This window comes from Melanotaenia boesemani, chromosome 14 (assembly GCF_017639745.1).
Source record: "Melanotaenia boesemani isolate fMelBoe1 chromosome 14, fMelBoe1.pri, whole genome shotgun sequence".
NCBI classification, from domain to species: Eukaryota; Metazoa; Chordata; class Actinopteri; order Atheriniformes; family Melanotaeniidae; genus Melanotaenia; species Melanotaenia boesemani.
In genome coordinates this window covers 5,126,162-5,150,432 of record NC_055695.1, presented here as the reverse complement: position 1 = coordinate 5,150,432, position 24,271 = coordinate 5,126,162, and the positions used below count along the sequence as shown (strand labels likewise).

Sequence of the window (24,271 nt, the reverse complement as noted above, 5' to 3'; positions counted from 1 at the left end):
AAAGATGAATCAAGAATAAGTGAACACTGTACACATTAGAAAATAAACTATAGTAAAAAAATGTATAAATACAAAAAATATAAAATAAAATATAGTATGTAGCCATACTATTATACACTATACAGCGCTGTACAAGAGCAGAAGGTATTGTGAGATAGAGGAGTGGGTAGGGGGAGGGGGAGAATATTGCACATGAGGGAGAATATTGCACATGAAATTCTCAAGCAACTGAACACTGATCAGAGGAACTGCACATTATACAGGAGGGGATATAAAAGACATCATCCTGTTTCAGAGGTGATATTAGTGCAGGTCTGATATTGCACATGCAAGTGACCAGTAAGCAAGTTCCTGATCTCATTCTAAGTGAGATGTGTCATTGTTGTTTCTGTAAGTTGCACCTTACTATAAGTTGCAGGACCAGCCAAACTATGAAAAAAAAGAAAAAAAAAAGAAAAGGCGACTTATAGTCTGGAAAATACAGTAGATATTACAGTGTTTGATTTTTACAAGATTGCTTGAAAAAGAAGCAGTAATAAAAAATCTGTCCTAATGTGCACATAAATGTGAGTGCATTTGAACATCTGTCATATGTAGTTGTGCATACACGCAGAGTAATGTCTATTTCTGGCATATGATTTGCAGAAACTAGAAGGATATTTCATGGTTCGAGGCAGAAGTTGTCACTAGACCATTCCCAGAATGCAGCCCTGGAGAGACAACAATCGTAGGTCCTGGAAAGTAATTTTCAGCATCTCGCATTTCTCTGTCAGGCAGCAACTTCCAAATCTTCATCCCCCCCCACGCCCTCTTTAACAGACGAAAAGAATAACAGCATTAATTCATTTTTATTTTGCTGGTCATGCCATTCCTGTGGAATACTGAGAGCTCATGCAAGAGGCAGGCATCTGGATACACCATCTCAGAAGTCACTCACGAGACCACAGGGGTCACTGTGATGCCATAAATCACCTTGCTAACTACTGTCCATAAATTTCAGGGCAGCATGCTGATCATTCTGAATATTTTTGACTGTTGTCTCAGTGTGAAGTATTGGGGCGAGTTGGTGTGAGTTATAGGAGACCACCTCAGTGCCAAGGCAAAGCTGCCGAGCTGTGAAGGGACTCTGGCTGATAGTTCTGTTTTATGAGCCAGGGTTACAAAGAGGACAGGTTCACCCTCTCTGTTCTGCAGTAAAACTTTACTTTGGCTTTGAGGTTCACACTTTTTTCTTCATCTTCTAAGCTTGTAAAAACAACTCTGCATTGTGTTATGACCTCTCTAGCTGTTTGATGTCCATCGTATGTGCCTCCGTTTTTGATCCTTTGTCGCCATTTAATGCACTTTCATTCCCCCCTCTCACTTTCTCCCACTGACTGTATGTAAGCAGCACAGAGTCTGAGTGAGTGCCAACAATAATATTCATAAAGCTAAGAATCCGTGCACACATCTCCTCTGTTGCTCATAATGGTTGCTGATGGCTCCTTTAAGACTGATGGCTCCTCTGACAGAAGTCTGGCAACTTCTAAACATGCAGGAGAAGAGACACAAGTTGAGCCACAGTTGTAAAAAAGCTGAATTAGCTGCACTTTCAGCCTTACAGTAGAGTTTATGAACCAGTTTAGGATATAATGATAACGGGGATGGTGTAATGGTAAAGTGAATCAAATAAATATTACTTAACTATATATAAAAAATAGTTTTATATATATAGCATTAGGAACAAAATACATTAAGAATTTTATGTTCAGTCAAAACCAAAAAATCCCACATTTTTCCAGCCCTATTTATTTATTATTTTTCTTGACCATTTTGTTTTTTAAATCTGGAGTAGAACTGCATTATTAACTAAGGTTATCGAATCACCAACAGTATCAGTTTTCCCTGCAAAAGTATTCTCATCTGAGGTTTTTTCACACAGGAAATCACAGTCAGCTTAAAGGTTGCAGTGTAATATTTGGGAATGATCTAATGGTAGAAATGCACTATTCATTACAATGTTTTATTACTGTAGATATATTAAAATAAATAAATGAAAAAGAAGGGATGGGGGGAGGTTCTTTCTTTCTATTGCCTTGATCTGAGCATGATGTTTCTGCCCCATATATTTAGATGCAATTTTTAATGTATACCACTAGATGTTACTACATCCCAGACGCTGGAACTTTGAGGCAGCTTGCACCTTTAGGATGGGAATATGCTTGCTTTGAGTTGCCAAGTGAAAAGTTTATTTATATGGACGACCTTTTGTGTTTTTGATTCTTTCAGAGCATTTTTATAGAATTAAAACAAGCTGCAACACAGAAGTGAATGATAGAGGCAGTTTAAGGGTGATTATCAATCCATGATGCCAGGGCCTTAAATACCATCTACAATACTACTGTTGATTTTCCTGCCACGATTGTAACATCGACCAATTGCTTGAATTTTTTATTTGACCAAATGTTCATTATTAACAGTTTTGCGTGATCAGATCAAGTGTAGTACATGAGCATGTGTGTAAAGAATTACAAAAGACAGTGGAGTATGTATTGTGCACGAGTGCGGAAAGCTAATAGTCAAGAATCGTCACCTTGATGTTTGCTAGCATATTTTGCCTATCAAGCCCCTTCAGGGCTACTGCTAGCCATTTCGGTGCCCTAAGCACAATGGTTTTGAGGAGCCCCCATTTTCTTTTTAATCTGTGGGCTGTTACACAGTAAAATGATGCATTCTGTGATGTTTGGGTTCTTTTATGAGAAAACTGTTTACATATTGAACATTTTTACTGTTCAGTATTAAAATCAGCCCCATGACAGGCCCATGGGTAAAATGCTACAGATAAAATAAAAATTAAAAAATTGAATTGTAAAATTTGTTCAGAGACACTTTCTTACAAAAAATGGTTCCATATGCACTAACACAGCCAAAATAATGACCAGATTTAGAGGAAAAATGCCTAAATGAACACAAATATCCACTGATGTATAGTTCAATGTTCTCTTAGTGCATCCAACTGAGAGTTCCGGATTTAGCCAATCAATGCAGTGATCAATGATGCATCTCCTTAAAATATCTGATTCCCTGTTCAAAAGGCTATAAGATTTGTAACTATAGATATGCTGTGATTAGGATTAATCATGAGTCCAATTTCATTGGTGACCCCCTTGGAACTTGGTGCCATCAACCTGGTGCGTGATGCGCGTGGTGAGAGCGGCGGCTCTGAGCCCCTTTAATAAGCTAGAAAATGATTGCTCTGACTTCATTGTTTGGCCTACAAAAAGCATATCTTGCACATTCATTTTAAACCTTGTTAAGCAAAGATATTTAGTCTGATTAATTATTTCATGACAGATTTGTCTACTATAAAGTGAGATGTTACAGATACTTCAGTATATAGCTGAGCTCTCGCCTTTCTGTGTAGGGCTGTGATACAGCTTATATCCAGAGGGCTGAACAGTTCTACTGACCAACCTTTTACCCTGGCTGTGGAAAGCCCTTGTTTGTAATGTAACTGACAACACAAACCACATGCATGAGGCTGGATTTGTGTCTCTGTTATCAAGTTGTTTTCTTGGTTGTTAATTATTTTATTATGCAAATACCTTTTTAGGTTTTGGGGGTTTGTAGCTAAAAACAGTTATTGGTTATAGTCTGAAATGCTCTACGGCTCTACAGCTGCCCTATCTGTATTATTTTTATTTTCTTTTAAATAAGTGTTTATTTTCTGTTCAGTGACATGCCTGAATGGTCCTAAATTAGAGGAGAGGGTTTCGGGCCGGTCTTCACACAGCTGCGAGTGTTTGTGTGTGATTGTGTGTACGTTGTGGTCTGTGATTACAGTGTCATTACACCATATCGGGCCTTAATGGTAGAGCAGTGCTGCGCTTGCCAGCTTCTGCCTGTGGTCTAAAGAAAACACATTAAAGTGGTTCATTTGTATGTTATGCACAATGACAAATAAATGCATGCATGCTCCGTATGTTTACATGCATGTGTGTGTCATGCCAGCAAAAACGAAGACTGAGCTCCTTAAATGTTGGATACATTCAGGTTTTCCGTTGGGTCTTTTTTATGTTTGGCAGATGATGTCAGTCTGATAATGTGTCAGAAGTAACAGAGGTAGAGTCTAGTAACAAGGTCCTCACTTTACTGTTTCACCAGTAGAGGGTACCACACTCACACCTTTTCTATTATTTGTCTGGTTTAACTTCAGGTTTGTGCCAGCCATGAGTGAATATTTGCCTTTTCTGTCCCGTCACAATAGTAAACTGAATACTTTGGGGTTCCAGCCATTGGTTGAATGGAAACGGGGATTAAATTGAGTAAACTTAGGCCGAGGAAATAAAAACTGTAAACTGTAACTGTAACAGCAGTTCTCCATTCTCATACAGATTTGTATAATCCAGCAAATGTGTTATAATTTTGCCCAGTCCAGGCATCACACACTTTCCAGCCTCTTAATGAAAGCACATGATGTTGATGTGATAATGATGATGATGGGAATGTTGATTGGAGCTAATGACTAGTGGAGGGATGAGGGCAGTTCTGGTGAGTGAAAATTGTTAACATTTTTCAGACACATGGACTCCTTTAGCCCAACATCGATACCAGATTTACTTTCTGTCACGATTTTGTATCAGTTTTCTTTTGTATTGTACAGTTTTATATTTCACTCTTTAACTAAATATTCAACTGTTATATTTTAATTAATTTTTTTGATCACTAAACATGAACAGCATCCATAATTATTCCATAATTATAAGTTCACCCTCCTCTTCCTCAACGAGTCCTTCAGTGTGTATGTAGTATTATTTTAAAGTAAATAGATTATATTGTGTCACAGGCCTAAATGACTCTTTGGGCATTTTGTGGTGTGGTATTGACCTGGCAGGTAAACATGTGTGTGCCGAGTTCCACATAACAGGAAATGGTGAGGTGAGGCCAGGGTTTATGGGCTTCTATGGCCTCAAAGGAGCTTCTTGTTTTGAAACAGAGCTGCAGCTCTTCAGGCTTGTTTTCCATATTGGTCTGGCATGGAACGCTTTGACCCTGGCACAGGGGCAGGAAAATATGACACCGGCCAAAGCTTTGAACACCGTGTGGATGGGTGAGGGGCTGCTAGTGCCCATCTACCCCTTCGGTTTAGGCAGAAACCTGTTGGGTTGCGGTTCCAGCTGAGCATGGTGCTCAGCTTGCTGATGCTGTGAATGTCCTTAAAAAGACATTGTAATACAGCTGCTGTTGATTTTTTTTTCTTATGTTTGGTATATTATAGAGTTGTGAGAGCTAAACCTGAGGTGTACACGGCAGAAGAGGATCCTCCGTGGCAACTCAGTTTATGACAATAAAAACATGAAAACCCATGTGTATGATACCTGAACAGAGACACATAAAGGGTTTACCTTTTAGCATTGCCATTTTTTGGCTAATATCTCAGACTTTGCAGATATATATATATATATATATATATATATATATATATATATGTGTGTGTGTGTGTGTGTGTATATATATAATTTCTTTAGAAAACATAAAATAAATATAACATAAGTAAAACTTTTTCATTCTGAACTGATCTCGTAAAATTGTCCTAAGTCCAATTAAAAGTCTTCACATTTATCTGTTGCCTATCCAAACGGATTTGAAAGTTTAATTTGGAAAAGGAAAGAAAATGTTTAAAACCAGTATGTTTCCTATTTTTATGTCTTCATGATGTTTAAGAAAAAGGACGACTGCTGGTTGTTTATGCACAGTCGCTGTGAGGTTGAAGGAACAGTTTGAAATTGGTTGTAGGTTTTTATTTAACTTAAGTTTTGAACTTTTCCTTCTGAATAGCTAAAATAAAAGAATTTTGTCTTTAACGCTTTTCTTTTACCTCAGTGGAAAATAAGGGGAAATGGGAAGGGGAAGTCTTGCTTTGAGGGAAAAGACAGTCTTGCTACAGAAGGAATCTTGCAGGGCTTTGACTTGGCTGCAGAGTTAGATGAGGGCAGACGCGTACGGACCCAGGTGTTCATACAATGTTGTTAATAATTTAAACAGAAATATTTACTTATGCTCACTCTCTTTTCCACATAATTTACACGAGTCCCAATTTGTATAGTATACAGCATTGTGATTGCATGCAACTGTAGGATGGCATCATCTCTTTGTTTTTTGTTTTTTTTTTTATATAAATGATGGTCCTGTGTTTTCTGGGCAAAAACACTATTTAGCTCTAAGCTTTAGCTTTTAAAAATGCTTTTTTATTATAAGGAATTTCTTTCTTTCAGTAATAAGTCTCTGAAAAGCTGCAACCCACAATTTCTTTCATTTCCTGTGTTCACCAACAGCGTTGACATTATTCAGAAATCGGCATGAGATTTCACAGCCATTCTTTAACAGTTTCACCATGCGTTACCCTTTGTTTTGGTGTGGGATTAATTCCACCTGCTTAGTGTGGCTGGTTGGAACAGTTACCCCTGACTTTTCCTCAGCATGTGCTTTCGTAATTTTTTCTCAAGCCGGTTTGATTTGAACACACCCCGTCATCAGGAAACATGATTTGTTTTCCCTGCTGCGGCAGATCCGGACAAGCTGTACTGCCACAACTCAAGAACAGGACCTGACGCAGCTCAAGATACGATTGTGCTGAGTGCTCGTTCCAAAGTTTCCTCCAACTTCCAGAACCTCCTCATCTGCCTCCTCTGCTCCTCAGCTTTCACCTCCGCTGTTACCCCCAGACCTGAGGAGGAAGCATGCTGGCAGTGTGTAAATGTGTGTGTGCTCATAGGCGAGAGGGATTGAAGGATGAATGCCATGACTAGGTCAGAATGTTCCAGTGTGTTTCAGAATGTGCAGTCGGAAAGTCTGAGAAGGGAAAAAAGATGAGGAGTAACATGGGTGAGGGGAACAAGACCTTATTGACAGCGCTCGCTCTCTCACACCACCGTCTCACACCACCGTCTCTCTCACACACACACAGTGGTTCAATGTCTACCCACATAACTTCTGATTTGTGTCGATGTTACACTTTTGATCTTATGACTCAATATTCAGCCAACCTACAGGTCTCAGCTACGTCATACAGGTTTCACACAGAGGATCATTCTGAAACATCATTATGACATTTGAAGAGCTATTTGTGTAGTTGTTCTTTTCTCTGTGCTTTTCACATTCTATAATATTTTGTTGGACCACCTTTAGCTTTGATTACAGCAGCATTCACTGTCTCATTGTTACAGTAAACTTCTGCAATGTCACAAGATTTATTTCCATCCAGTGTTGCATTAATTTTTCAGCAAGATATTATATTGATGATGGGAGAGTCTGACCACTTTTCAGATAGAGCCTTCTTCAGCACACCTCAAAGATTCTCAGCAGGATTCAGGTCTGGACTCTGTGGTGGACACACTCTATGTATGAAACTGACCCTCTCTTTACCAGTCTAAGCCACATGATTTTTCACATTGTCAACTTGAAAAATGGCTGTGCCATCAAACCTACTCATTCTGTATATTCAGATAGTCAGCTGAACTCATTATTTGGACACATATTGTTGCTGAACTTAGACCTTAAACCAGAACTTAGACCAGATCATAGACTGTCCCCACAGGCTTGTACAGTAGGCACTAGGCATGATGGCTGCATCACTTCATCTGCCTCTCTTCTTACCCCGATGCTCCCATCACTCTGGAACAGTGTAAATCTGGACTCATCATACCAAAGGACTTTCTTCCATTGCTCCAGAGTCCAATCTTTATGCTCAAATTGAAGCCCTTTTTTTGATAATTGATTTTTTTTTAAAGATTAGCCTCACTGATGAGTGGTTTTCTTTAGGCTACACAACTGTTTAGTCCCTTTTTACACAAAACTGAAATTTGAAAGTTAATAATACAGCTTGAAATGCCTGTCTAACCTTAAATGTTACCTTTTCTGTGGTGGTTATAAACGGTATTGTCTTCTATCATTTCAGGATGGTTCCTACCTGGCTGAGTTCCTGCTCTCCAAAGGCTATGAGGTGAGGGGAGAAAACACACAGTACACTCTCAAAAGACTCAGGGTTCTGTTCTGTGGAAGCTCAGACACACATGCAGACACTCATGAATGCCAACATTCACAGACCAGCATTCCCTCGATAAGCTGCATCCAGCCACAGCAGTATGTGGGAACTCCACTGAGATCATGTGATTTGACAGGCCAACATACAGTGACCAGCTCACACCTCATAGTGTTGCATGGGCTTTTCTAACCCCTTACCTTGCATCCCTGGGTCAAACTATTAACAAGGAAATGGTTGTTTTTATATGAATGAGGTCACCAACTTTCATCTGGTCGATGTCTTTTCAGGACCATAAAAAGTCAACAGCCTATTGATAGTAGCGGAGGCTAACAAGCAGTTTCTGTATTTTAGTCAAACAAAATATTATACTAATAATTAATATAGAAGATTAAATGGAAATTGTAAAAAGTGCAAATGGTCATACAGTAATAAGCTGATGTTATGTAATAATGGTGTGAAAGCACATGTTAGAACTGCTTACTTAAAAAGAAGACTGGGTGTGTAGATGAGTGTATAAAGGAGGTGATAATGTGTGTCTGTGCTGCTTTGTGAGACTTAACACATCGGAGTGCAAATAATAAACAACAATACTTATTTTGGTGTATGCACCATATTTGCAAGTTTCATGAGGACAAATGGAGAAAATTGTTTAACTGTTCTTTAAAAAGATTAATTGATCCACATTGTTTTTTCTTTCCTTCTTTGGAGCAACAGGAAGCTACAGTATGTCAGACTGAGGCTACATTTGGCCTCTGTAGTGGTTTCAAGAAAAGAATAAGGATCTATACTGTAAGTCATTGTTTAGTAGTGAAAAAGAAAGATCCCCTCTTTCAATTTGAAGGTTTTACACATCAGGGCATTTGAGAAAAGTAAAACATATCACCTACTTTTTATCATAAGACAATTACAGATGCAAACAACAGCATATATTATACAGTGTTGTTTGAATTTGATTTGACAGGGACATGCACAGCAATACATTGACCTCAAAGAGAAATGTGTTGGGTGCAAGGCTTTAGCAAAGCTGCTAATTTCTAGCTGCGGTCCCTGGACAGGTAGTTGTTAAAACATGCACTAAAATAATAATAATGAAAAATTCCTACCTTGAAGCAATGTCCAGGTCCTGTGGCTGCAAAACAAGTCCAAATCATTAGTCCTCCACCATTATGCTTAATAGTTTGTATTAGGTGTTTGTGCTGATATTCTTTGTTTTTTTTCTACACATGCTGCTGTACATTATAACCAAATATCTGTCTAAAGTACATTGTTCCAAAAGTCTTGTGGTTTGTCCAGATGCAGCTTTGCAAACCTACAGGATGCCATGCTGCCATGTTAGAGAGGATTTCTTCTGCAACCCTTCTAACAAGCCATACTGGTCCAGTCTTTTTCTAATTTAAACTTTCATTCAGACTTTGTGTATAAAGCACATTTTCATACAAAACAAACTGCAACACAAAGTGTTTTACAATAAAAACATTATGGAAAACAAACAAAAAAAGAAAAATGCATCTTAACTTATTAAGTCCTCCAGACCAGTTTTTCTCAATCCTAGTCCACGAGGATCACTGCCCTGCATGTTTTAGTGATTCAGATTAACAGAAGTGCTCATCAGTTCTTTGCAAGCTTGCTAAGTGCCTGCCATTAATTTGAGTCAGGGGTGTTAAGGTATGGAAAACTCTAAAACATGCAGGTCAGGGGTCCCCAAGGACCAGGATTAAAGGGAACTCTGGCTAGTAGCAACAATAAACCTAGTATTTGCCCAGCCGAGGCTCGAACCAACGACCTTCTTGCTGTCCACATTCATTTCTTTAGATGCAGAGAAAGCATTTGACTGAGTAACTCCCCACTCACCCACTAGTTCTGCCTAAAGTCAACTACCTGTTTTCAATGATACCCACTAAACACATATACATATAAATGTATATATGTGTATATATATATATATATATATATAAATATATATATATATATATATATATATATATATATATATGTGTGTGTGTGTGTTTGTGTATATATATGTATGTATGTATGTATATGTATATATATGTATATATGTATGTATGTATGTATATATATGTATGTATGTGTATATATATATATATATATATATATATATATATATATATATATATATATATATATATTTAAATAAAAGATTTTAAGCTGAAAAAAGAACAAAAACAAAATAATTTAGGTAAAATAAAATAATTTAAAATAAGATATGTTGAAGTAATTACTAAATAAATTTCGTTAAACTTACTGGGGCGTCCACTCCTGGGAAGATTGTCTGCTGTCTTGAATGTTTTCCACTTGTGAATAATTTTTCATCATAGTGTTACATGTTTTATTTTCCTGTTTATGTCAGGTTGTATTAATCAGTACTAAGACCTGTTTAGAACTATGTGTTATTTATTTATTTAATTATTTTCTGATGTCCACATTATTTAAACTTTATTTGATTTGATAATATTTTCTTATTTACATAAAAAAACACACTGGCTGTTAGTGTTTTCTGGCAGAAGCAGCACAACTTTATTTCCTTTAAATTGTGGCAGAAACACTTCATCTCCGCCTTCCTGGTCAGCTTCGCTGTCTGCTGCCTGCCTTAGAGAGAGCAGAGAGGAAGTGGACATAGTCCAGGTTGGGGGTGGCATGAAAAGGCAGCACAGAGGCAGGCAGGAAGAGCACAGTGAATAAAGGAAGTGAGGTCAGGGCACAGAGTCCTCCCACTAATGGACTCCCCTTGGATCAGGTTCTGTTATCTTCCCTGAGCAGACCTTCCTCATAAATTCCCCTCAGTATATGGAGTACAGATCAGACGGCAACAAAAAAATTAGTCAGCTGGAGCCAGGAGACATAACGCTCTTACATTACATTTGCAATGCAGACACATGTGAGATTCCAAGAACTATAACAAATGACTGTGTTTCCCACACTTTTATTCTTTTTTTTTTGGGTGGGGGGGGGCAGATGGACACAGAAGCAAACATTTAAAGGACTGTAAGTGAGACTTTATAAATGACTGAGTCCAGGTTCCTTTCACATCTACCTGTTGTCTTCATATTTGACAGAACAGAAGAAGAAACAATCCCCCTTTTTTAAATTCTCTATGCACATTATTTTTATTTATTTATTTATGCATGTATGTATTCAGGACACAAACGCCTGAGGGACTGTTTTGACTTCTCAGTATAAGTTTCGTACATGTAAATGACAAATAGGCTTAAACAGGGGATACAAATCTCTGTAGCCTTAAAATCATCACTGCTGAATCATGTATTTACAAAGAAGTCTGTGGCCAAGCAGGAATTTCATGGCTAAGAAATCCCAGCTCCTCCATGGCTGGATGTCAAATATGATTGATTGATTGATTGATTGATTGAGAAAGTTTTTTTAAACGTGTAATAGCAAAAATATAGAACAAAAGGGAAATGAACTTAAAAAAAAAAGATTAACACAATGAAATGTCCATGTTCACGAGGAGATGAAGGAAACTTAAGCTTATCTAATCCCACCCCACTGAAGGAAGGAAAGTAAACTGGCTCAATGCCAACATTTAAATGTGCTACACTACCTCACCTAAAATCTATTAGAAGTTGAATTTATTCCTAAGTATAAGAGTTAATTCAGAAGCTAGTCAGTAAATAAAACTGATTTTACCCAGTGGTATATTCAGGTTTGAGGAAGGCTGTGCTCCAAGTATTAACGTTTTTATTTATTTAATAATAAATTGAATATGAAAATTCACAGGTAAGTTTCAAAAAGACCTGTCAGGTTTTTCCTGGCTAATAAAAAGTATTTTTTTCTTATTTTTTCTTCTTTATTTTTCTTATTTTTTCTGTAAATCCAGAGTTGATACCAATGAAGGTGGAGGAAGGATTGCTTTGTTGCTTTGGGTACTTTATTTCTTCAAAGACTGTGAAATGGAAATCTTTTGGATGCTTCCCAATTTTCCCAGTTAAACCGTTGATTTAATTAAACTATTTTGAAAAGCTGTAAACATTTTTTTAACATTAGGTCTTGGATCGGAATGGATTTAAACTAGAAACAGAAGGTATTCTCTATAAATGCGTCTCTTTCTCTCAGGTTCATGGCATTTTGCGGCGTTCCAGCTCCTTCAACACAGGCCGCATTGAGCATCTTTACCAAAACCCGCAGACACATACTGAAGGCAGTAAGTATCTGATTCACCCCACTCATGTGCACATAACAGATGGGCACACATTCACAAATTATTACGTCAAATTTATCATCTTAAGAGGAATCTAGCCTCCCACATTGATTAAAGAAACAGCGTTATTCTATATTTTTATTTTCATTCCAACTACAGAAAGAGCTCCATCTAGTAAGTGTTGCATTACTTTTTATTTGGGTATTTTATTTGGGTATTTGGCTTGACCTGTAGTCATCTTGAAATATACATTTCCATTTTCTGTCCAAGCTTTATCAGGAATTGAGAGCTTGGTGTTTTAACCTTAACCCCTTAACGCCTGACCTTATTTTGAATTATATAAAAATAAAATAAATACAGTTAAAAGAATAACTAAAAGGAGAACACTGGAATAAAATGAGCTACAAATGAAAAACAAAACAAATAAAAGTAAATGAATGAGAATTAATAAACTGAGAAAATCAATCAAATAAAATAAAAAAGCTGGAAGTGATTTGTTGCTAATTTGCAATAGAAGGCGTCAAGGGGTTAATAAGGGAAGTGAAAGCTGTGCTTTATATACACACAGATTGTAGATCGTGGAATAGTAATCTTTATGAACTGATTGTAAATCATACTTTTTTTAAAGCTGGTTTTTGGTAAAACTATCCTCCTGTAAGGTAGTAAACAAAGGTGCTCGGGTCTCTTCTTCAGTTTGATCTTTAAAATCTATAAAAATTCTCTTTTTCTCTTAAAAACAAATATTTGTTCTGCACTTTTACAGACATGAAGCTGCATTATGGTGACCTGACAGACAGCACATGCCTGGTGAAGATCATCAATGAAGTGAAGCCTACTGAGATCTACAACCTGGGCGCTCAGAGCCATGTCAAGGTAGCGTGACCTCAAAAAATACATCCTTAAACACTCACAGATCTTCATGATGTGCATTTCCTCTTTCATGCAAAACTAACTGTCTGTTTAGACTTTTTCCATATAATAGCTATTAACTTTCTTTCAATTCCCTGGAAGCACTGCTTGTGGTTATGTTTATAGAGTAAGTAACTGATAATTATTTTGATAACATTGAACCTGTGTTTCTACAACATTGTTGGGGAATTTGAAGCCATGCCAGTATACCTCAGAAATTAGTTACTTCCAGTGTAGAAGTGGATTCAGCTTTGTGCCATGAAACCCTCACGTCAACAAAAGTATTCCAGTTAAGTCTGACCTCAATAGGCGAATCTTTGTTTACATCTTTTTGCGCATGCGCGTGTGGTTGGGTGGCAAGAAGACCTGTTGAGATGGCGGAACCTGCTAGCATAAACAAGAAAGTAAGCGGGCGAAATCCAAATTATATAAGTACGCTAAGCTCCGAAGACCAGAGGAGGTTTAGAGAGAAACTAAAAATTTGTGTTGCAGACAAAATCGAACAAATACAAAGCCCATATGAAGTCTGGGATGACGAAAAATACTGGTCTGACTCACCTGCATCTTGGCCACAGATGTGCTGGGGAGATATTTATTCTTATTTAGTTGAAAGCCCTGGACCCTTCACCCACGAGAGGTTAAAAGCTTTTAAAAGCCTCGAAGCTTATAACTATTTTGTTTCAAGAAAGGTTGGGCCAATCTTTTCGGTGAAACAAAAATCAGTGGTCGTGCTCAAAGCGGAGGTCAGACCCGGCCAAGCAGAGTCACAGCGTGATTCGCATCTTCCGTGGGTGATCGCCCAAGAAAACGGTGAAATAATCACATGTCACTGCGACTGCAAAGCCGGGTAAGGCTTTATTTATCAGTGCCTTTGAATTTTTCATTTTAAATCTAATGACTGTTTTTCAATTTTATTGGTCCTGTTAACTATAATTTAAATGGCGTTTGGTCTATCGTGAAAAACGATAATAACATCTTACAAAATTTTTCTTTCAAATCCAGTCTAGGAGAAACATGCAGTCATGTAGCAGCTTTAATGTTTAAAGTAGAAACAGCGGTCAGGATAGGACTCACAACAGCTGCGTGTACCAGTGAGGCTTGCAGGTATCAAAGCACGTATCATAGCACGTAACCATTTCCTTCTTTTTTCGGGGTCTTTTTCGGTGGGAATGCGGAAAAACTTTTTGTTGGGCCCCCAACGAGCCGTACAGCCAATCACACAACACGAGTGAACCATGTAGTAGATCGCCCTCAAACTCCAAATGCAAAGAAATCCAGCTAACAGATGCAGCTTCTTGCCACCCAATACCGTGATGCAATGCGGCAAAAGGTAAACACTGACGTCACAAAAGATTCGCCTATAACATGACATTCATGACAGTGTTGCTAACTGCCTCCTTTAAAAATCTAGTTGATCTGACTAACACTAAGATCTAGTCATTTGTCATTTTGTAAGATTTTACAACCTGCCTATAGGCAACTGTCAGAACTAAGAAAAAAATTCTCCTCATAAAGTTTTTCCACACTGCTCTTAAGCATGAGCCCATAGTGCGAAAGTGCTTCATCACTGTGTGACAGTGCAGAGGGGAAATTAACAGAGAACATATTTTGATCTCCATTATAGTTGTTTGGCAACTTCTTTCTGAAACATACAGACATACTAAGAATATAAACTGTGGTGAAGACTCAGCAAAATAAAGAGATCTTATTCCTGGCAAGGAATGTGTTTTAGCTGAGCCATTTACATGAGGGTAAGACCTCTTACTGATCTACAGAGCACCATTCATACACATGGGTAAGAATGAAAAATAGCGTCATATGATCCAATTTAAAGGACGGATTGGAAAGTAATTATATCTTTCACAGTGTAGCAGCACAGATACTGGTGCATGGACACAATGTAAAGATTCAATGGTGGGACAAAGAAAAAGCATTAAAAAAAACAAAGTAAACCATGAAATTGACGTTTATGCATTTATTCTAAGGTTATTTTTGGCTTCGTATCGTACATAATTTAAGTAGGGCTTCTACTGTACAGTCTAAATTTATCATACAGTACTGTCATGCAAATGGCAGATATCATAGGCCTATCATGCCCCATCGCTTTGTGGGTGTGTGTACAAAGCTGAGAGTCACTTTGACTAAACTTCACTTCACTTTAACTAAAAGTAACCTGTATGACAGAAAGCATCACTTTCACAAATTGATTACATTTTTTTTTTTTTTTTATTCACTGCATGTCTGAGAGGGACATTATTTGACGTTATTAGATGTTTAAAACTAGGCTATGACTGCTCAAGTGCTATTTTATTTCAAGTTTCAGTAAGCAAAGATAATATAATTATCTTTGCTAGCAAAGATCTATGAAAAATCATTATCCTCTATAATAAAAAAAGTTCCCATGAAAAAAAAAAAATGTTTTTATGAACTTAAAATAAACTCAACCAAAAGATGTAATTAGAAATAGAGGGAGATGAAGAAGGTGGAGATAAAAGACATGGTAGTAGAGCTGCTTTCTTTTGAGCAGCTTTGGTTTTTTTCTTGTCAAACACTACCCAACAATCTGGGGTTACATGTGAAGTTGCTAAAACCACTTTTACATATGCACAGCTTTCCATTAATCTAGTGGCAGCTGGATATGGAAATGTAATGTGCAAATGATCCCTCTAATATATATAACATTTATACAAGATACACATTTATATAACATTTTGCTCATGTTATCTTGACTAGGTTGAATCGTGTAGTATCTATCAGTTGAAAATGGTTGAATAAGTTGTAGTGATTTCAGATAAGGAGTAGTGTGACGTTTCCTCTGACAAGTAAAAGATGATTTACTTAAGTTGATCACACCTACATTGTTACTTTAGACCAGTTAAACCATTATAGATTTAAGTCTGTCTGTTTAAACAGACTTGCAAGTGTAAAAAAGTTATATTTGAGCCATTTCCATCCACTGCTGCTATGTTTCAGACAACTCTGGTGGCTGTACATGCCAGTATGAAATTGTCATAGCTATTTATGTGTTATGAGAAAACTATGACTGTAATGTAGATCTTTTTTTCTACCTCATGTAATGTACTGGCCAATCTTGCTTAAATGGAAAATATTTTGCTCGTTGTACTGCAGCTTTTTTGGTTCACTTCAGGTGTGTCTGAATGAAGCATAAGGGACATTAACATTAAAGTGACCAATGCGTGAAAGACTGGATGCTATTGTTTTAACCAACTGTTAAACTGAGCATTGTCTTGACTTGTTTCAGCGATAATGTGTTGATCCTGCTTGAGAAAGTTGCCATCTCCAGCTTGACCTTTTAGATGACATTATTCCTTTAAGTGATCAGGCTAGGCGTGATTTGTGATGCTTGCAAACTTTGGATCTTAGAGCTAATTTCAAGTGTTTGTTAATAAATTAAATAGCATATCTTTAAAGAAACTGAATATAAGCTGATTATCTTGGTAGCACTAGCCAGAATGGTGGATGACTTGAAAATACTGTCATACAGAGTAAATAAAGCAAATACTGCTTAGATGGTTACTTCTTTGTTGTCTACATCTGGTCAGTGCTGATGGCTGCTGGAAATGGTTAATAGCAGATGGTGGTAAAAAAGGGCTTTCAGCCTGGGAAATGACTGGCTTGTGTGCGGAGGATGCTGGAGGCTTGTGGGACAGGAAGTAATGTTTTCTTGGATGGGTCAGTCTGCCACAATGTCCCTTTTGTCTCGGAGCTCCACGGTGATCCCAGGAGATCCCTCAGCACCGCTTCCCTCCTTCTTCCATTTCACGTTGGGATCTGACACAGTCCCAAGGCAGGACTGATCCTCCTCCATCAGGACACAGAGCCAAGAGCTTACTAAGATCACAGTTAATAAGTATGAAGCAACATTTTATGTAATGCACACTGAAACATTGTGTTTTCAGGAATCCTAGCTCTTTAATTAAATCCATCCACAATTCATGTTTTCAACCCTTAGTATAACCGGAAGAGCCAGGGCAGACTGCACATTTCTTGGATATGGTATTATCTTTGTTTCCCTTGATTTGGTTATAAACAAGTGCTAATCTACAGGATGCCTCAAGTTAGTAAAGTTACTTTGTTAATTTTTATGACAAGAAAAGCACTTGGAAATACAGCTGAACAATATACAGGTGAAACAAAATAAAAAAACAAAACAAAAGAAGAATATAACGCAAAACTTAATTTATTTCAGTAATTCAACTTAAAAAATGCAATCCAATACATTATATAGACTCATATGCAAAGTGAGATGTATCAAAGATATATTGGTTATATTTGTAATGATTATGGCTTACAGCTTATGAAAACCCATGAGACAAAATCTCAGAAAATTGGAATAGTGTGAAAAGGTTCAATGTTGTAGCCTCTTAAGTGTTTTGTGGGAGCTTCACAAGGAGTGGAGTGAGACTGGAGTTAGTGCTTCGAGAACAACCACACACAGATGGATCCTGGACCTGGACTTCACATGTCGTGTTCCTCTTGTTAGTTAGAAGCTAAAGAAAAAATGAACTGCTCTGCTGAGCAGTGGTCCAAAGTGCTCTTTTCTGATGAGAGCAAATTTTGCATTTCATTTGGAAATCAAGGTCCCAGAGTCTGGAGGAAGAATGGAGAGGCAACAATCTAAGTTTCCACAGTCTGTGTTGATTTGGGGAACCATGTCATCTGCCGGTGTTGGTCCACTGAGCTTTATTAAGTCCAGAGTCGACGCAGCCGTCTACCAGGAGGTTTTAGAGCACTTCATGCTTCCTTCAGCAGAAAAGCTTTTTGGAGATGCTGACTTTATTTACCAGCAAGACTTGGCACCTGCCCACACTGCCAAAAGAACCAAAATCTGGTTCAATGGCCGAGGGATTACTATTGCCAAGGGAAAGATGAGACACATGAGACTGAGCAAATCAGAAGAGTTGAAGGCTGATACTGAAGGATCCTGGTCTTCCATTACACCCCAGCAGGGCCACAGTTTCCACAACATCCATTCCATGCCTCACTGAGGCAGGAATTCCTGCAGAAGAGGCTCAAACCAAGTACTGAGTTCATATACATGACTATACTCTTCAGATGGTCAACATTGCTGTATTCAAATTATTATTATAATTATTTTTATTAATTTCATGTAATCTAATTTTTTGAGATTTTGATTTTGGGGGTTTCATAAGCTGTAAGCCATAATCATCAAAATCATAACAAATAAATGCTTGAAATGTCTCACTTTGCATGTAATGAATCTATTTATATTAATAAAATATATAATATGTTAACTAAACTAAAAAGGTAAACTAATATATTAGTGCATTCAAGGAACAAACATCAGTGCAACATTATTTCTTGCAGATCACATCATCACAACTTTCAACTGTGTTATCACACATGGCGTGTTTTCCTCTTATTATGCAGCCCTACTTGGAACACATCTAAACATTTGCTGCATCAGTATTAATGTCTCTGCCTTATATTATTTTTTTAAGCAGTCTAAACGTGACACAGTGCGTTGCTGCCTCATTGTTAAAAAAAACATCACTATTTTTTTTTATCCTTTGATAAGGTCACATTTGTTGGTTTGTATTTATAATGCCATCCATCCGTCCATCCATCCGTCCATCCGTCCATCCATCCATCCGTCTGTCTGACCGTCCGTCTGTCCGTTCGAAATCCCAGCTGTAAAGGTGTACTTAATCTTTGTAATTTCTTTTTAAATTAAATTCTCAGACACACTAGCCTCAAATTGTTTTTTGAAGTACAACTTTAGATGAAGATGCTTGCATTTTTATTTCTATACACACCTTATTTGACAGTTTCCTTACTTGTCTACTTGAATGACAGGTGAACATCAGGTGTGCCTATAAGAGCTGAAAGCTATAAACTCTGACTGCTGCTGCTGAGTCATTTGAGGCAGGACTAGAAGATGGTCATATCCTTCCTCACTAAAGATGGATGCTAAATGTCAGTGGATCCTTTGAGGAAAAAAAAACAAAAAAAAAGAAATGTTGCTTTTAAAAGTATGCTTAGGAACCAACATAATAAGCTTTAATCAAAACTTTTTGCAGGTGTCTGTCTATGACTAGCAACTTTTCAACACATAACTTCTGTTTCTGGCAGGATCAAATGGTATTTTTTCTCCTTTTTGTTGTTTTTAAGAAGTTAAGAATTAACAGCTTTCCTGTTCTTCTTGTATTTGCATAAATGTGAGACTGTTCTTGTAATAAGTTGGGTAAACTTAAAAGAATGACTGAAAGTAAGAGTGTGCGTAAAGGAAGGATGACTCTGCCTTCACATCCTTTGTGGTCAGAGGCCATGACTCTGCTCCCACCTCCCACATAGATCCTTCCCATGTAGGCCACACACTTAGACTTACTGAAAATCCCTGTACCTGAACAAGGTTCTTGTATGTTTATTTGTTTCCACACCAATAAAATCAGCCCTGGTAGGTTCTGGCCACATGCTACCTACTCAGAGCAGCTGAGCCTGCTGGATTACTGGCAGCAGTGGTGTGGAGCAATTTCCAGTCTGTCCCTCCTCAGAGGAAAAAATCACTCACAGCAGCTATCCTGCATCTCTCCTCATTCCCACCAGTCCTCTTCCTGCCGACGCCTCCATCCTTACAGGGAATCCCTTCTGAGGCCAGCTTGTTCGTCAGTCCTAATCCTGGCAGCTTAAACTGTAGTTTCGCTCTGAGATGGGGTGTGTCGTGCCGGTTTCCGCTGAAGAGTCATCACTGAGAACAGAGTAAAGGGTTATTTTCATAAATACTGCAGGGGTGGAAGTGGACAGGGAATAGCTGAACCAATACCAGTGGGCCAAAGAGACAGACAGCTGCATTATCAAAAGATAAGCATTGAAATCAAACAAAGGGCTTTATGTATGTTCTTTGTGACTCAGCACAGTGCTCAGGCACAGAAAGCTTCATTTTAATATTTGAAAACAGTTATCGTGATCCACAGAAAAAAAAATCTAAAACTCTGTGTAAATGTTGAATTCAACATCATCGTGCATTGGATGACAGCAGTACAATAATTCAAGTTAACTCAAACAAATGTTACTTCTTTCCATTAAGGATGTTTTAGTTGGGGGGGGGGGGGCTTGAACCCAAGCCCACCTCTATAACCACTAGGCTACCACCCCCCTTTTGATGATCATATACTTATATACTATATACTATATATTATGTCTTGTGTGTGCGTGTGTGTGTAGATGTTCCATTTCTAAGTGAGATCATTGAAAAAGCGTCTTCTATCAGCTAAATGGCTTTGTAACAAAAACAACTGTTATGTTGTCTTCATTCAGGTTTTAGACTGCTCCACAGCACTGAGACGACTCTGAACAGAGTGATTGACATATGTTGGAATACAGATGATGGAAAAATGTCAGTCTTACCTTTACTGGACTTCAGTGCTACATTTGATACAGCTGACCACAATATACTACTTAAACGACTGTAGAACTGGGTGGGCCTCTCTGGCACTGTACACACTGGTTCAAAACGTACTTGGAGAACAGGAAGTACTTTGTGTCAGTAGATAATTTTACATCTGAGCAGACAAGAATTACACGTGGAGTTCCCCAAGGTTCCATCCTGGGGCCTCTTCTGTTTAACATCTACATGCTCCCACTGGCACAGGTCATAAAGAAAAACAAAATTAGTTACCATAGCTACGCAGTTATATATTACAATGTCACCAGGACACCGAGGCCCTGTACAGTCTCTTGGTAATTGCATCGAGGAGATTAATGACATGCCTGAACTTTCTTCAGTTAAACAGAAACAAAACTAAGGTGAAACGATTAACGGTCACCACAGAGCTTCAGTCTATACACCTAAAAACCGCCAACCAGACCAGAAATCTGGGTGTACTGATGGACTCAGATCTTAACTTGAAAAAACAAATGAAGGGAATTACAAAATCAGCCTACTATCACATTAAGAATATATCAAGGGTGAAAGATCTGATGTCTCAGCAGGACCTGGTCTTTAAACTGGCTGCCTGTTCGTCAGAGAATAGATTTTAAAGTTCTGCTGCTGGTCTATAAAGCTCTGAATGGTTTAGGACCAAAATACATCAGTGACCTCTTGACCCTGTATGAACCTGCCAGAACCCTCAGGTCATCTGGATCCAGTTTCTTATCAGTTCCCAGAGTCAGAACCAGACATGGAGAAGCTGCATTCAGCTTCTATGCTCCACATGTCTGGAACAAACTCCCAGAAAGCCTCAGATCAGCTGAAACACACTCAAATTTTTAAACTTGATCATTTTTTAATACTGTTAATCTAATATTCTTTCTTTTTCCTTTCTCTTTTGTTTTTAATTTAAATTATGCTTTTTATTTTCTGATGTTTCAATGTCTCTGTAAAGCACTTTGAATCACCCTGTCGTTGAATTGTGCTAGACAAATAAACGTGGCTTGTCTTGGATCTCTGTCTCCCAAGCTGTTAGCTTTACCTGTGATTTCCTGTAGTGGGTTTTGAGATATTGAAGCCAATCCCCGCTAAAGTGGTACACCTTACCAGTGAAAGGTAGGGCTAATACATAGAAAGTTTGCAGCTGTTCCTGCAGCCTACTACATTTAAGACATACCAGAAACATAAGCAACATAAAAACATCTGGTTGAATTTTACATTTCTTCTTATCACTGTACAGAGCAGCTGAGCTGCTACAAAAAAAAAAAAAAATAAAATAAAGGAAAATACATATATATATTTATCATAATGAGAAGAACTGTGTGATTTGGAAATTGCCATCTGAAATATACATGAAGAACAGACCTAAATGAGGAAGTGCTCATAGTAATCTGTTTGGCATCTAAAGGATCAACACAATCCCATTGTGTTTTCCTACTGAAGCGCTTCACAGGAAGGGGCACGAACAAAAACCCTCAACGCTGCTCTCTGTGTGCAAGTTTTCCCACCTGCAGCTGTCACAGCAGACGCACCAGGAGACAGGCTGAATTATTAATGCACCCCACTCCTGACAGGGAAAATGACATGGGGAATTGGTGGGGGTGGAGGGGAAAGAAGATGGAAAACATTTTGAGGTTGAAGGAGAGAAAGGCAGCAAAGATAGATGGGCAAAGTAACTGCAGGTTTCCATTTCATTGTTTTAGATGGCTTTTGAAGAGAGATGTACAGCCTGCACTCAGGAGACAGACTTCCTTCTTCTATATCCTTTATTATCCATATCTGAATTCTTACTCAGAAAGACTTATCATCATCCCATTATCTTCTTACAGATGCCTTTCTCTCTGCCATCCTTTGGTCTCTCCCCCATCCGGGTTTGCAGAGGCTCCCATGCCACACATACACAGGATTTAACACGCCTGTTTCCCCACAAAGCTTTGCACTGTTTGTTGGCTTTGTTGATGCATTTATAGGCCTATAGTGGCTATTGTGCAGCCTGTTAGCAGTTTAGTCTCATACCTAAGCAGTAATACTGCTATGTAGTTTATGGGTTAAGTAATCCTTATGTCTTAGCAGTGCAGTTTTGCAGTTTTTATTCTTTCTGTATCATCCAGTAGCCTGTTTGGGTGGAGTATGCTGCAGAGCTTTGACTTTGCATTTTATTCTCTTTGGCAGTTCTGCCAATAACATTTTTATTTTTATAGTAAATGTTCATTACTGCCTCTAAAACTATTGTTCTTGTTTTTTAAATTTTTTTCCTAAACCGCAGTAGTTAATTTCAAATAAAATATTTTTGTGTCACGATTTTCACAAAACAGGGAGTATAGTTGTAGTTGACATACATTTCTAAAACCTCTACAACATGAACATTATCACGAGATTTCTTTAAAATCATTTTATTTAGAGTTTGACATGTCTTCCGTCCCGCAGGGATTTTACGGATGTTCTTGAGTTACAAACAGAACTTAAGTAATTTTCAAAATGGTTGCGTCTAAAATGTTGAAGCAACATTACATAAGTTTCCAACCCTAAAACACTAAAATGGCATTGGGGAGGGTCTGGAGTGTGGACCAGATCACTTCGTCTGGTCCACACTCCAGACCACTTGGTGGCAGTAATGCCCCAATTTGTTTTTGCCAACTGCCTTTTTAAAATGAAACTTTTAAGATGAAAAATGAAAACACGCTGGGTTACCACAAGCAAGAAATAGAGCTCCAAAAAAAAAAAAAAAAAAAAAAAACATATTACCCCTAAAATAGAAGAGATTGAGAATGATGTTAAACTGGCCCATCTCAGCCACGTAGCTGGAAAGCTGAATCAGTTAAATCTTTCCTGCATGGGTCCAATGTTTCAACCCGAACCAACGCCTCACACACCCATTATAATTTGCAAACAACCAATTACCCACGGTCTTCTCCTAGCCAAATATGGACCCAACCTATTGCTATATAACCTGCAACCTGAACTATGACACGCATATAAAACAGTACCACTTGAGAACCACTGCAGTAGGGCAACATGAAAAACGAAAACCTAAAACGAAAATTAAACCAAACTTGGAACCCTTCAGGATTTTGTAGATTCCTATCATGGAGAAATGAGAAATACAGTGGTCTTATCCAACTTTTGAACTGGATAATGTTTTTTTTTTTTAAGTTTATGAAGAACCTAAGCGTTTGCTTGCATCATTCATATGTATTAACATACATGTGCAGCTCTGCTTAGAACCGTTTGAACATTTGATATTTGGAGAGAGCAGGGCATGTTCGTAGAGAGTTTTGAACATAAACTAGCTTCTGTAGGACAGCAGCCATCATTTCCTAAAAACCCGTCTGTGAATGATGAGTGATCTTGTCTTCGCAACAGCCCATTGGTCGGGTTTACTCACTCACTGATTGGTGTTTACATTGTTGCCATCCAATCAGTCTTCAGTGGCACGCTTGCAGCGGTGTGTATGTCTCATTGGTATCCAGACTCGTCTGGAAGCAAATTAGCACATTCCCCACTGAAGTGTGTGTTTTCTGTCTCATAGGACTCATTAGCTGCATGTGTGCACATTGAATGTATTAAAGGTACCATGTTTTCCATTGTTTTAAAATCCATCTTTGGGGTTTTGGCTGCACAGAGATGGAGAATAATTCCTATGACTACCTCTTCTCATGTGCACAGCATATTAAAAGAACAGAAACAGGACTGAGTTGCGTTGGTGTCCTGGCAGTCTGTGGTCAGAATAACTCCCCAGGCCGCCCAGTAACTG

General features: G+C 38.1%; 1 protein-coding gene across 2 annotated transcripts in view; it reads left to right on the top strand.

The window, feature by feature from the left end:
• Positions 1–24,271, top strand: part of gmds (GDP-mannose 4,6-dehydratase) — a 202,021-nt gene that overhangs the window by 4,472 nt on the left and 173,278 nt on the right. Inside the window, exons 2-5 of one of the 2 annotated variants that reach the window (XM_042006914.1) lie at positions 7,937–7,981; positions 12,113–12,200; positions 12,357–12,371; positions 12,961–13,070. In XM_042006914.1, coding sequence (XP_041862848.1) covers positions 7,937–7,981; positions 12,113–12,200; positions 12,357–12,371; positions 12,961–13,070 — 258 coding nt within the window. The remainder of the gene's footprint in view (positions 1–7,936; positions 7,982–12,112; positions 12,201–12,356; positions 12,372–12,960; positions 13,071–24,271) is intronic. The other variant, XM_042006915.1, reaches the window with a different exon arrangement.